The sequence below is a fragment of the Diabrotica virgifera genome, chromosome 4 (assembly GCF_917563875.1).
Source record: "Diabrotica virgifera virgifera chromosome 4, PGI_DIABVI_V3a".
In the NCBI taxonomy this organism is placed as follows: domain Eukaryota; kingdom Metazoa; phylum Arthropoda; class Insecta; order Coleoptera; family Chrysomelidae; genus Diabrotica; species Diabrotica virgifera.
Genome location: NC_065446.1, coordinates 40915971 through 40931232, shown reverse-complemented (window position 1 = coordinate 40931232; position 15262 = coordinate 40915971). Strand labels below are relative to the sequence as shown.

At 30.0% G+C, this 15262-nt stretch overlaps 1 protein-coding gene across 1 annotated transcript in view; it reads left to right on the top strand.

Annotated features, from left to right (window-relative positions):
* LOC114325510 (sentrin-specific protease 1) overlaps positions 1 to 15262 on the top strand; it is a 50809-nt gene that overhangs the window by 26407 nt on the left and 9140 nt on the right. The window contains exon 5 of the mRNA XM_028273575.2: positions 2997 to 3563. Within this exon, the coding sequence (XP_028129376.2) occupies positions 2997 to 3563 (567 nt within the window). The remainder of the gene's footprint in view (positions 1 to 2996; positions 3564 to 15262) is intronic.

Genomic DNA, 15262 nt, shown 5'->3' with positions numbered 1-15262 from the left:
AATGGAGTTAATAATGAATAATGAATTTTTGTAGTTTGGAAAAAAATGACCTATTCTTTAGAATAGCAAGATTAGCATCAGAGATACGAAAAAATGTTTAAATATGAAATTGTAGCCTACTTAACTCCCAAGAACCTGGTTTGCAAAACTTTTTTCTACGGCAAAAACTGAGTGACCTATTGACAATTAAAACTTGTAATAACATGCAAAAACCACCTTTACCAACCCTTTCAAAGTCACCTCTTTTTGCGACTGAGGATTTTAAAAAGATTTAATATTAATAGGCTTATAGATCTTATAGAAACCTACAAAAATTTTTTAACAAACTTTCTAAGATAAAAAATAAAAAAAGTTACGGTTAAAAAATCAATATATTTAAAAAAATATTGGAAGCATAATAATGTAAGTTAGCGGCGTTTTTAGTCATTGGCCTTATTGATCCTATTTATTTATGTATTATTAATAGATTCTAGAAGTTTGACTGGCTCAGAATGAATAGTTTTTAAAAAAATGGAGTTAAAAGCGAATAACGAATTTTTGTAGTTTGGTAAAAAATGCCATTTTCTTCAGAATAGAAAGTTTAGCAGCAGAGATACGAAAAAATGTTTCAATATAAAATTGTAGGTTATTTAATTCCCAAGAACTTGGGTTGAAAAAAATTTTTCTACAACAAAAATTGAGTGAATCGTAAATGAGTATATCGAAAAACATTAATTTTTTCTATGCAAAATGAACCCTTTCGATAAGGAATACACACCGGCAAAATTAACGGAAGACCTTAAAAATGGGACATGTTAAATGTCTCGAATTTCCTAAACCTGTTGTCCGATTAAAGTGATTTTTTTAGTATGTTGTAGCCTTATTATTTAAGAATATCGCTGTAATAATATGTTTGCCAGACAGTTAAATGTCATTTTATACCTGGTGTAACAATCATACTGTTTTTTCCTTACTTAAACTTCGTAACACCCTGTGGAATATTCTACCATAGATAAAATATTGAAATTAAAACTCAATTGTAGCCTTAGGTTTACTTATCATTTTCTTTTTTGATTCATTTGCTTTTGGTGGATAATAAAAAATTAGGTACGTTAACAACTAGCCATGTTCTTCATCAGTAAAGGGTGTTTCTAAATAAGTGCAACAAACTTTAAGGGGTAATTCTGCATGAAAAAATAATGACCGTTTGCTTCATACATTTACATTTGCGGACATACATATGTCCGCAAATGCTTCGTTTCCGAGATAGGGATGTTAAATTTTTTCTTACAAACTGACGATTTATTTATTGCTCTAAAACCGGTTGTTTTAAGAGGTAGTTATTGCGCATTTTTTGACAGACAATTTAGATATGCACGCTAATGGTGAATATATAATTCTTAATTATATGTCAAAAATGCGCAATAACTACCTCTTAAAATATACCAAAATGCATTTGCATATCTCAAGCGGTTTTACAGCAATAAATAAATAGACAGTTTGTAAGAAAAAATTCAACATCCCGTATCTCGGAAATGAAGTATTTGCGGACATATGTTTATAAAGCAAACGGTCATTATTTTTTCATGCAGAATTACCCCTTAAAGTTTGTCTCACTTATTTAGAAACACCCTGTATTGATGAAGAACATTGCTATTCTTTTTTTCATAGGCATCTTTCAGTGCGTCACAGTTTTTCGATTTCTTTCTAAGGCATTAAATTGTATGTGACAGAAAAAAAGGCACGTCCGTGATTACAGACCTTTATAACATTTATTCTAGTTGTCGATAGATGGCACTATAATCGAAAAAAAATTATTTACGGGTTATATAATATATCTACGTATATATATATATATATATATATATATATATATATATATATATATATATATTTTTACCAATGTTTCTTGGGTTTAGGTTCATAAAAAAAGCTTGTCTATGATGTTATGACCATATTTATTGATATATTATCCGACGTTTGGGCAGGGAATCCATGCCTTTTTCAAGGATTGACATGCAATCGTAAATTTAGTTTTGAAACAAGTACACAAATAGACGTCACAATTAAAACACTGTTAAAATGTTAAAGCATAGGAACGGACCCACTAAGTCATTGCGTTAAGAGAGTAATTCTCTCATTACTCTCTTAACGCAATGACTTAGTGGGTCCGTTCCTATGCTTTAACATTTTAACAGTGTTTTAATTGTGACGTCTATTTGTGTACTTGTTTCAAAACTAAATTTACGATTGCATGTCAATCCTTGAAAAAGGCATGGATTCCCTGCCCAAACGTCGGATAATATATCAATAAATATGGTCATAACATCATAGACAAGCTTTTTTTATGAACCTAAACCCAAGAAACATTGGTAAAAAAATATATCAAGGTTCAAAAAGTAAACTCAAACTATATATATATATATATATATATATATATATATATATATATATATATATATATATATATATATATATATATATATATATAATCTGTACAATTTATAAGACTTACTATACAAATAAAAGAAAATTCCATTTTATAAATGCAATAAACACAATTGATTTGTTTTTATGCCAAATTGCAAATCATTTGTGACGCACTGAAAAATGCCCATGAAAAAGACTTTAGTTGTTAATGTACCTAACTTTTTTATTATCCAACATAAGCAAATGAATCAAAAAAGAAAAGGTTAAGTAAGCCTAAGGCTACAATTGAGTTTTAATTTCAATATTTTATCTAGCTAGAATATTCCACAGGGTGTTTCGAACTTTAAGAGAAAAACACAGTATGATTGTTACATCCGGTATAAAATGACGTTTACCTGTCTAGCACCATATTGTGACACCGATATTCTTAAATAATAAGGCTATAACATACTAAAAAAATCACTCACGCAGGAGAACAGGTTTAGGAAATTCGAGACATTTAACATGTCCCATTTTTAAGGTGTTCCGTTAATTTTGCCGGTGTGTGTATGTATAATATTTAACACTAATCTAATCTTAATCAACAGGATAAATGATCACCAACAACGTGCAGCTGCCAGACAACGAGAGCTTCAAGAGCTCATGGGCTGTTCCCAACAACATGAAAAAATTAATAAAGATCTCCATATTGAGTTACTTTCTAACAAAATCAACAATGCATTAAAAATTAAAGAGGCTTTAGTCCCATTACCGGAAAAGGAAGCTGAAGTTGAACTACCTCCTTTGACCGATGAACAACTAAGAATGGTCAGCAGGGCCTTCAAGGGCGATCCCAACGAAGTCCTCAGTCGAAAGTTTAACCTGAACATAACGCGGCGAGACCTGTTAACATTATCAGGTTTAAATTGGCTCAACGACGAAGTCATAAATTTTTATATGAATATGATTATAGAACGAGGAAAAGATCCAAGTTATCCATCATGCCATGCATTCAATACCTTCTTTTATACTAAATTACTCAAAGATGGCGCAGAATCTCTTAGAAGGTGGACCAAAAAAATTGATATTTTTGCTTGCGATATAATATGCATACCGATACATTTGAGCATGCACTGGTGTATGGCGATTGTCGATATGAGAGCCAAAACTATCAAGTAAGTATTTTATCTTTACATATAGCGCGGTAACAGTTATAATTGTATAATTGTTTTGATTCCCAAAATTTACAACTATTCAAAAGTAGACATTCGACAAAAGTAAAAAATAGGTAATAGCCCGGGAGGTAGTGTCAAATTTGACCGGAGCATTTTAGCTTGGCTGTTTTCTTTTTATTTAGTTAAGTGTTCAAAAGCTTATTAACAAATGATGTGTCAGCTGGTCCAAAACCGGGGATTTTAGGCAAGAAAAGGTAAAATATGAAACTTGATGGGAAAACGCTACACTTATACAGGGTGTTTCATTAATAATTGTCCATATAGTAACTGGAGAAACCTTAGCACAAAATACGAAGATTTAACCTAAAACACTTAAATAAAATGTGGTTCCTTACTGAGTTACAGGGTGTTTTATCTAAAATTTTAAAAACTATTTTTGCTCAGCATTTTAGAACTATTCGACATATCCTTTTCATACTTGGCAGGAAGTATAGGTACTGTACAAACTACTAAATTATGTTAAACAAACGTTTCTGTCTATTACCAGCGGCGTACGACGGGGGAAAGTGAATGGTTGCCCCTTTCCAAATTCTACGCCACTGGCGGAATTGCTATTTTAGTTAAATTTTTGGATTCTCCAATACCTTCTATGAAAATAATATACTCTTCATTCGTAACGATGAAGTCACTAGTTTTCGAGATCTTTGAAGTTAAAAATGAAACGACACGGTTATTTCGATTAACGTATTGTTTCGCTTCATTTTTAATTTCAAATATCTCGAAAGTTAATCATTTTATCGTTACGAATGAAGAGTATATTATTTACATAAAAAGTATTGAAAAATCAAAAAATTGCACTAAAATAGCAATTTCGTCAGTGGTGTAGAATTTGAGAAGGGTCAACCAGCCACTATCCCCTGCCGTACGCCTCTGGTAGTAACTAGAAACGTTTATTTATTTTAATTTAGTATGGTGTACAGTACCTACACTTTCTGCCAAGTATGATCAGGATACGCCAAATAGTTTTAAAGTACTGGGTACAAATAATTTTTAAATTTTAATCATATGAATCATATCATAAATTAATCAAAATAGCTGTGCCGTTTCATATTTAACTTCAAATATCTCGAAAACTAATGATTTTATCGTTACCAATGCGGAGTATAGTATTTACGTAGAAAGTATTGGAGAATCTAAAAATGGCACTAAAATAGTAATTCCACCAGTGGCGTAGAATTTGAGAAGGGTCAACCATTCACTATCCCCTGTCGTACGCCTCTGGTAGTAGCTAGAATCGTTTGTTTATCACAATTTAGTAGGGTGTATAGTAGTCGCACTTTCTGCCAAGTATGAAAGGAATAAGTCAGATAGTTTTAAAATGCTGAGCAAAAATAGTTATTAAATTTTTAGATAAAACACCCTGTAACTCAGTAAGGAACCACATTTTATTTAAGTGTTTTAGGTTAAATCTTCGTATTTTGTGCAAGGTTTCTCCAGTTACTATATGGACAATTATTAATGAAACACCCTGTATGTCAAATATTTATCTCCGTGTCTTACATCTATTAATGGCCTAGAATACTTGGCTCGTAGCTTTCACCCAGGTGACCCGAGTTCGATTCCTGACGTTGGAGTTTTTTTTTGTTTTTAAAATTGACATTTTGATTTTAAAAATAATTATTTTTATAATACCACGTTTTTATTATTTATACGAGACAATATAAAAAAGTCTTATAGAATCGTAAACTATGCATTTGATCATATTATGATTGACCTTAATAAGCAAATTTGTAGTACATGAACCCCTGACGGTTCCTGAGTTGGTACGACCAATCTAAGTGAAAAGGGGGTTGTGTGTGTGTGCTATCGGATTTCTTGACTGTGGACTTAATCCATTAGCCGAACCAAATTTGTTTACTAACTAAAATCTTATGAGATATCTGTTATACTCTCATTATATTTTTGAATATGAATGACCTATTTGATAATAATGATTTACAAATATAAGTACTTATTATTTTAATGATAGCTTCTTTAATTTTTTTTTATTTTATATATATATACACACATATTTTTTTTTTTTATTTTTTTTTATTATTATTTTTTTTTCTTTTTTCTTTTTTTTTTTAATTATTTTAATTTTTTTTTTTTTTTTTGTAATTTATTTATATATTTTTTTTTATTTTTTTATTTATTTATTATGTGTTTTTTTTTCTTTTTTTCCTAACCTAAGGATTATTAACTGGGATACATAAGTGCTCAGGGGTCTTTCAGAGCAAAATCAAACAAGACCAGACCACGGAAAGGAGGGTCAACAAATGGGGTAAACAAAGGTAACTTATATATATAATTTCACAATTTTAGTTTTATATTATTAATGTGTTTAATTAGGATCTCGTAGATACTTTTATCTTTTGTAGCAATCAGTGTTTGTAAACTAAAAGGTTTTCTTATGTGTTGTTTAGTATGAATTTGATTTATAAAATGTTCTACTTCTTTTTCTTTTAGTTTGCAATCTAATATCATATGTTCTGCGGATCCTAATTCTCCACATTCACAACAGTTTGTGTCAGACAATCCTATTTTATATTTATGTTCTGGAACTAAGGAGTGACCAAACCTAAGTCTACATATATATGATACCAGGACCTTGTTGCCTTGATAATCACTAAACCAGCCTTTAGATGGAATATCTGTTTGAATACTTTTATAATACAGTCCCTTTTTGGAGTTGGTATACCATTCTTTCCAGTTATTCATTTTGTTGTTATTAATATAAGCATATGCGTCATTTAGTGTTAGCTTATATTCACAGTTAGTTTCTAGTTCTGTAGCACTCTTTGCTAGTTTGTCTACAATTTCATTGTGTTTTAAATTGCAATGAGCTTTTATCCAGCAGAAAGATATTTCTTTGCCTTTGGCTTTGAGTTCGATAAAGTTTCTTATTATTTCTATAATAATATGATTGTTATGTCCTGTCCACTTTTCCAATTTACTTAGAGCACTTTTGCTATCTGACAGTATTACGAATCTATTGTTGTTATTGTTGATCGTGGCTATGTATTGCATTGCTTTCAATATTGCTATTAGTTCGCCTGTAAATACCGTGGTATCTTCATCCAGTCCTATTGAAAAGGGGGTTGTCCCCCCGACATTCTTTTTTATTTTTTTGGACAAACTGTTTTTTCTTAATTTTATATGGTGTAGAACCGAAAGATACAACCCTAAATTTTCACTTTTCTATCACCAACCCCCATTTTTTAATAGCAATCTAAATATTTCTCTATATTATTATAAAAATGAATGTTTGTCTGTATGACCCTTATAGAATCGTATACTATGCATTTGATAGAAAAAAGTATGCGCAATATTTTTGAGTATTTTAAAAGTTAAATACCAAAAAATTTCCAGAAAGCCAAAAAATACTCAAAAATATTGCGTATACTTTTTTCTATGAAATGCAAGTACATATACGATTCTACAGGGTGTCCAGAAACTCTACCGACAAACGAAGACAGGAGATTCTTCAGATAATTCTAAGATAATTTAACCCAATTCACTTAGTCCGAAAATGCTTCTTCCTAAGGGAGCTAGAGCTCTTTGAAGATGGCGTCTTGTAATTAGTTTTTCTTAAATACCTCCAGAACGCTTCTATTTAGAAAAACAAAAATTGGTACGCTTATTTATCTTCAAGATATAAATCTAATCCATCCATTGCAAATTTCTAGTACCGATCATAGGCGTCCGTTTTGGGTAGGGCAACGGTTATTTTATCGCATAACTTTTATGCATTTCTGATATTGGATTATTAAACTGGGAAGTATTTTATTACTAAAAGGTACTCTTGTTTTAAATCGGTAGGACACACCGTTTTCTAGAAAAATCGATTTGAAAACTTTTCGCTTTTTGAATTAAAAAAAAGTTTTAAAAAAAAACTGTTTAGAAAGACGAAAACTGGTATATTTATTTATATTCCAGAGATAAATCGATTTCATTAGTTGCGACTTTCTAGTACTGGTCATAGGCGTCCGTTTTGGGTAGATCAACAGTTATTTTATAGCATAACTTTTTTGTCTTGAATTTTTGAGCATTTTTGACAATAGATTATTAAATTATGAGGTATTCGAGTACTAAAAGTTACTCTTACTTTATGTTGGTAAAATACTTCGTTTTTTGTTGAAAGTTCTTTCAATTTTTTTTCAAATTCCAAAAACGAAAAACTTTCAAATCGATTTTTCTAGAAAACGGTGTGTCCTACCAACTTAAATCAAGAGTATCTTTTAGTACTAGAATACCTCACAATTTAATAATCCGGTGTCAAAATTGCATAAAAGTTAAGGACAAAAAAGTTATGCGATAAAATACCCGTTGCTCTACCCAAAACGTACGCCTATGACCGGTACTAGAAATTTGCAATGGATGGAATCGATTCATCTCTGAAAAGTAAATATCCATACAAATTTTCGTTTTTCTAAATAGAAGCGTTGTGGAGGTATTTAAGAAAAACTAATTTAATGACGCCATCTTCAAAGAGCTCTAGCTCCCTTAAGAAGCATTTTCGGACTAGGTGAATTGGGTTAATTTGTCTTAAAATTATCTGAGGAATCTCCTGTCTTCGTTTGTCGGTAGAGTTTCTGGACACCCTGTATAAGGGACATACAGACAAACATTCATTTTTATAATAATATAGAGAAATATTTAGATTGCTTTTAAAAAATGGGGTTTGTTGATAGAAAAGTGAAAATTTAGGGTTGTATCTTTCGGTTCTACATCATATAATATTAAGAAAAAACAGTTTGTCCAAAAAAATAAAAAAGAATGTCGAGGGGGGAGCCCCCCTTTTTACTTAGATTGGTCGCACCAACTCACTAACCTTCAGGGGTTGATGTACAACAAATTTGCCTATTAAGGTCAATCATAATATGATCAAATGCATAGTTTACGATTCTATAATAGACACAAAGACTTTTTTATATTGTCTCGTATAAATAATAAAAACGTGGTATATATAATATAAACGTGGTAGAATTATATACGTTTATATAATATATTATATAAACGTGGTATGTAATATAACGTGGTATAATTATATAAATAATTATTTTTCAAATCAAAATGTCAATCTTAAAACAAAAAAAAAAAAATTCCAACGCCAGGAATCGAACCCGAGTCGCCTGGCTGAAAGCCAGTAGCTAGGTATCCTAGGCCATTATACACGTAAGTCACGGAGATAAATATTTGACATAAGTTGTAGCATTTTTCCATCAAGTTTCATATTTTACCTTTTCTTGCCTAAAATCCCCGGTTTTGGGCCAGCTGACACATCATTTGTTAATAAGCTTTGGAATACCTAACTAAGTAAAAAGAAAACAGCCATGCTAAAATGCTCCCCAAAAAGGGGAGCGAAAGGCTTTTGTCCATCTTTTAATGAAAATTATGGTGTTAATAAATTCATTTGTTATAGTATTTTGAAAAATTTTTGTCATCTGTTATCCCTCTAAAAATATTTAAAACTGTGTGAAAATTATAAGAAGAAAGTTTAAATAAAAAAAAACATGGGTATAAAGTTTAACAAGGGATGGATTCGACGGTCACTTGATGGGAGTTTTTTATCTAACAATAAAACGCTGAAAAAATTTGTTTTCAATACTTATACAAAATTTATTACAAGTTTCTACAGCTGTTTCGTCAGAGTGCCTTTCTCAAGTAATGGATTTTTATTATGTGTCTACACTTTATAAAGTCTTTAACGGAATAGCTTGAGAAGTGGGGAGCCGTTTGTCTCGAGTTGGTCATTCAGAATTACATATATCTATTTTTTATTAATTACCATAGATTCTAATAAAGATAGCTTTAGCTTATGGCATTTATTTTGGATATTTAGAATGTGAAACTGTTCATTAAAAAAATTATTATGATCTAGAAAGTGAAGTGCGTACATAGAATCTGTTCTTTTGTTATTGGGCCAGCAAATGAAGCATTTTGGCTCGCAATTTTTCATCCAGCATGGATTTACTTGAAATTTTCACAGAAGGTAGGGAATAGTCCAAGGATCATTTTCTATATCATGCCGCTGTACGCTAAAACCTTGGGGATGGTTGCCAACCCATCTCGGGGGTGGGAATTTTTTATCACATTTTAACCACGTAAATTGTAAAAAGTAATTCTAATAATAAAATGTTTTTTACATTTTGTTCGTAAAACTAATATTTTTCGAGTTATTCGCTGTTGAAAGTAACAGTTTTTCGACGGAAAAATCCACCTTTTTGGGGGTTTTTTGAAAATAACTCAAAAAATATGCATTTAATCAAAAACATTGTACATATCAAAATTGTATCTTTTAGTAACCTAAACCAAATTCTTTTTTTATAATATTTTTACGAGGAATACGAACCGAGATACGGCATGTTAAAGGTTAGCTTTTTTCTTCAAATGCATAATTTGAAATATTCAAAGCCAAATAACGGGAAAACTTTGCATTTTTCGAGGAAAACTTAGATAATCTTTTTTCAAGGATACAATTAGACCTTTCAAAAAAATAATACAAAGTTTCTAGTATAAAAATTGAGCGACTTATGATCAAAAAAAGGTCGGTACCTGCTTTTCTCTACGAAAAAAATAAGTGAAAACAGCCCCCTAACTACCTTTCTAATTAAACATTGGTGTTCACCTTTCTGTAATTCCATTTATATTTGCATTATAAATACACCCAAAAATTTGACCTATTTAAAAGGCCTAATTTTAGAAACATTGGAGTTTAAAGAAAAATAGGTTTTCGTGTTTTTCCCCTTTTTCTTCAAAATATCTCTGAAATTATAGACTACTAAATTGTAGCTTTTTTAATAACTAAAATTTCCTTGTGCATAGATTTTCATTACAGTGAATAGTTAGCAAGATATAGCTGTTTAAAACCTCTATTTACGAGCAATCACCCCAATTAAAAACTAAGGGATCTTATGGAATTTAATTTACATAGTCTTATAGCTCTTCAAAATCCTACAAAATCATTTTTGAAAAAACTTTTTGTCGCCAAAAATAAAGGAGCTATGTTTATAAAACGAATTTTTGTTTTCGAAAAATTTTAATAGTCCGCTTATATAGCATTTTCAATGTATATAATACCACAGAACCAGTTCGTATACTGGAAGGTGACTAAAAATCTATTTGTATTTATACATACGTATTTGTAAATTCGTATTTTTGTGTAAATAAATGTTTTTGTAATTCTTTAATTCTACTTTTTTTTCTGTATAGATCTATTAGATTATCTATTTATAAAAATTGCAATGTTATTAAGGGTGGTTTTTAAGGGTTGAAAGCATAAAACAATCATTATTTAACCAGTCAAAACCAAATTTTACCCATATTAAAGTTTACAATATTTTTATATAATTTTTGACAATAAGGGGTAGTTTACACCCCTAAAAATAATCAACGCCCTTGAGCATGATATAGAATATGAAGTACAGGGTGAGATGATCCTAATCCCAAATTTTTATGTAAATCGATGCAAGCCGAAATTATTCTTTTAGAATAAGTCAATGTTTATATATAGCTCCAACAAGCGTGGTTGTAAGGGTTGAAATATTATGATATTATATCTTAAAACATAAAACAATCATTATGTAACTAATAAGAACCAAATGTTGACAATATTAAAGTTTAAAATGTTATATTAAAATTTTTTACAATTAGGGTTAGTTTTTACCCTTAAAAAACCAAAAGCGTACAACGGCTCAATATAGAAAATGAACTAGAAGGTGAAATGAGCCTAATTTCAAATTTTTGTACAAATCGATGCAGGGCGAAAAAATTTCGAGGTTTGCCATTTTTTCAGTTTCATTTCCTCGACTATATTGAAAGCTCCTTTGCTTTTTGCTATACGTTTGTTTCAGGTTTTGCCAGTTTGGCCGATATAAGTTTTTGGACAGTCACCACTGTCACTTTGTATTCACCACTGTGTAATTACTAAATTCCCATATCAAAAATCACTTCTAGATACAATAAGCACATAGTACCCCAGGCTGTGGGTGAAAAAACATGATATAATTCAGAAATTTTTGAAACCTATCAGGTGTTGTAAAGGACGATGCCAGGAATGACTTCTACTAAAATGTAACCAAAAATATTGTGCGCTTTTTTTTAATTGCGATTTTCATTTGTTAAATTTGCAATTTTTATTAATTTTTAATTTTGTAGCTTAGGATATTGATTTTAGAGAAAAACTTTTTAATAGAAAGTTGTAGTAAATTAAAAAACCTACAAATTGAGGTACGGTAAGTTTAATTTGGTTAATTGGTTATTGCAAAACAGCCTGCGAAAGGTCCAAAATGGCCGTTTTTTTACAATTGCAGTATTAATTGTACAAATAATTTTTTTTTTATTTTTTAAAGCTTTAAATGAAGATCTTTCAATTCCAAACATAAAAAAAAATTTAAAGCCAGATTAACGAATTTGTTGCTTAGATATTATAAATTGTTTATCCCAGGAGGTCAAATGTCGAAGGCTATAACTTTTTGAAAAAAAATCGTAGAAAGTTAGTGAAACATCCAATCTCCTTTGAAAGAGTTATATTTTCATATTCTGATGTAAATAAATGCGTAAAACAATTGTAAACCTCTAATTTTTGGATTTGAAAATAAGGGGGCAAATTTCGTTATAAACATTTAGAGCTGAAGCGGCCCTGTACATCCTATGAGTTTTTAACTTACATATTATTGTTGCTGAAGATGAAACGAAGATTTATAAAAAAATAAAAAATTTCTACGACCAACTGAAGCCGAGATAATTTTTGGGTTTAAAAATAAGGGGGCAAATTTCGTTATAAACATTTAGAGCTGAGGCGGCCCTGTATATCCTATGAGTTTCTAACTTACAGATTATTGTTGCTAAAGACGAAACGAAGATTTATAAAAAAATTAAAATTTTCTACAACCAACTGAAGCCGAGATAATTGTTTTTTTTTTCTTAAATCATGGTGCCTTTATTTATAATAATTAAGAATTTATTTTACAGTCATTGACTAAAGAAAGACTTATGTTATCTTAAAATAAAAATTATTATAAATAGAATTACATTTAATTATTAAAAATTATTTTTTAAATCGGTGCTTTTGCAAGCGGCCGAATTTTGCAAATCGCCCGGCTCGCTTCAAATCCGCGCGCTCGGAAAATTTTTACGTAACTTGCATTAAATTTTGACAGAAAACAATTTAATAATATTACCATTATGATATACAGTCTATTTACCACTGTATTTGTTTTTCTTGATAAACTTTTATATGTGAAATCCAAAAAGAATAGTCACTACAAGAAGAAAAAGTTTTATATTGTATATTATAGTAAGAAGTAACATTATTATTATTATATTTATATAACAATGAAAAAATTAAAATATAGTTATATATTTCATATATATGTATCATTTTTGTAATATTATTTCTTCAGAAATGAAATTTCACATATAAAAGTTTATCAAGAAAAACAAATACAGTGGTAAATAGACTGTATATTATAATGGTAATATTATTAAATTGTTTTCTCTCCAAATTTAATACAAGATACGTAAAAATTTTCCGACCGCGTGGATTTGAAGCGAGCCGGGCGATTTGCAAAATTCGGCCGCTCGCAAATGCACCGATTTTAAAAATAATTTTTAATAATTAAATATAATTATATTTTATAATAATTTTTATTTTAAGATAATATAAGTCCTTCTTTAGTCAATGACTGTAAAATAATTTCTTAATTGTTATAAATAAAGGCATACGACTTAAGAAAAAAAAAACAATTATCTCGGCTTCAGTTGGTTGTAGAAAATTTTTATTTTTTTATAAATCTTCGATTTGTCTTCAGCAACAATAATCTGTAAGTTAGAAACTCATAGGATGTACAGGGCCGCTTCAGCTCTAAATGTTTATAACGAAATATGCCCCCTTATTTCCAAACCCAAAAATTATCTCGGCTTCAGTTGGTCGTAGAAATTTTTTATTTTTTTATAAATCTTTGTTTCATCTTTAGCAACAATAATCTGTAAGTTAAAAACTCATAGGATGTACAGGGCCGCTTCAGCTCTAAATGTTTATAACGAAATTTGCCCCCTTATTTTCAAACCCAAAAATTAGAGGTTTAAAAATGTTTTACGCATTTATTTACATCAGAATATGAAAATATAATTCTTTAGAACGAGATTAGATGTTTCACCAACTCTCTACGATTTTTTTTCAAAAAGTTATAGCCTTCGACATTTGACCTCTTGGGATAAACAATTTATAATATCTAAGCAACAAATTCGTTAATCTGGCTTTACAATTTTTTTTATGTTTGGAATTGAAAGATCTTTATTTTTAAGCTTTAAAAAATAAAAAAAAATATTTGTACAATAAATAATGCAACTGTAAAAAACGGTCATTTTGGACCTTTCGCAGGCTGTTTTGCAATAAACAATTAACCAAATTAAACTTAATGTACCTCAAATTGTAGTTTTTTTAATTTACTACAACTTTCTATTAAAAAAGTTTTTCTCTAAAATCAATATCCTAAGCTGCAAAATTAAAAATCAATAAAAATTGCAAATTTAACAAATGAAAATCGCAATTAAAAAAAAAGCGCACAATATTTTTGGTTACATTTTAGTAGAAGTTATTCCTGGCATCGTCCTTTACAACACCTGATAGGTTTCAAAAATTCCTGAATTATATCCTGAAAACGACCTATTTTTCACCCACAGCCTGGGGTATAGCAGTAAACAACTAGTATAATGAGCAAACCATAAACAAATTAATTTTAAACCAAAAAATGCATAAGAAAGTCTTGAAATTAGTCTTCCATCCACACGAAAGAAACCTCTGCTCTATTACATATAGAGCCAAGATATCAGCAAAGATAGCCAAATACATAAAAAAGAAAGGAATAACACTAGCTTTCAGAATAAACAACAACTTAAGCAAATACACTAAGAACAATAAAAGCCAAAAGAAAAAGTAATTACAGGGTGGCGAATACAAAATGACATGTGGTGACTGTCCAAAAAGTTACATTGGCAAAACTGGCAAAACCTTAAACAAACGTGTAGCACAACACAAAAGGGCTTTTAAATATTAGAAAAACAGATTTTACGTACGCACTTCTAGATCACAATCATTCCTTTAAGGGGGGGGGGGGGGTATGGTTTGAAATATTTAATTTTTTTTATTATTTCAAATAAAAGTGCATACTTTCAAGAGTACACTCTGAAAATTTCAAAATAATCGGAGTAACATTACCAGAGATACAGGGTGTTGAATATCCCTACCTTCGGCTCGCTTTGCCGCGACTTCGCGCCAGCACGCTTGAGCGTAGTGAGAAAAGTTAAACAACTGTTCGCCTTCTCTTTTGTAGATTACTCCTCGATTCAAAAAACATATTCCAATGTGCATCACTTTACGATTTGGCAGACAAATAAGAAGATGAAGATGCAGTTGTCAAAACTTTAAACGCATTTTTCTCAAAACTGCTTTTTCAAATGCGGTGGACATTGTAACTGAAAAACTACTCGGCCGATCTACCTGATATTTTGCACAGATTTTCTTTAGACATTTCATGAGGTAACAACGTCGAGATGTTTTTCTTTTTTTGCTTATTTTTTGTTCAACAATAATAAATCTATTGATTTTCACAAAATTTTTACCAAAAATTTCATTTTTTTTGATTTCTGAGTGA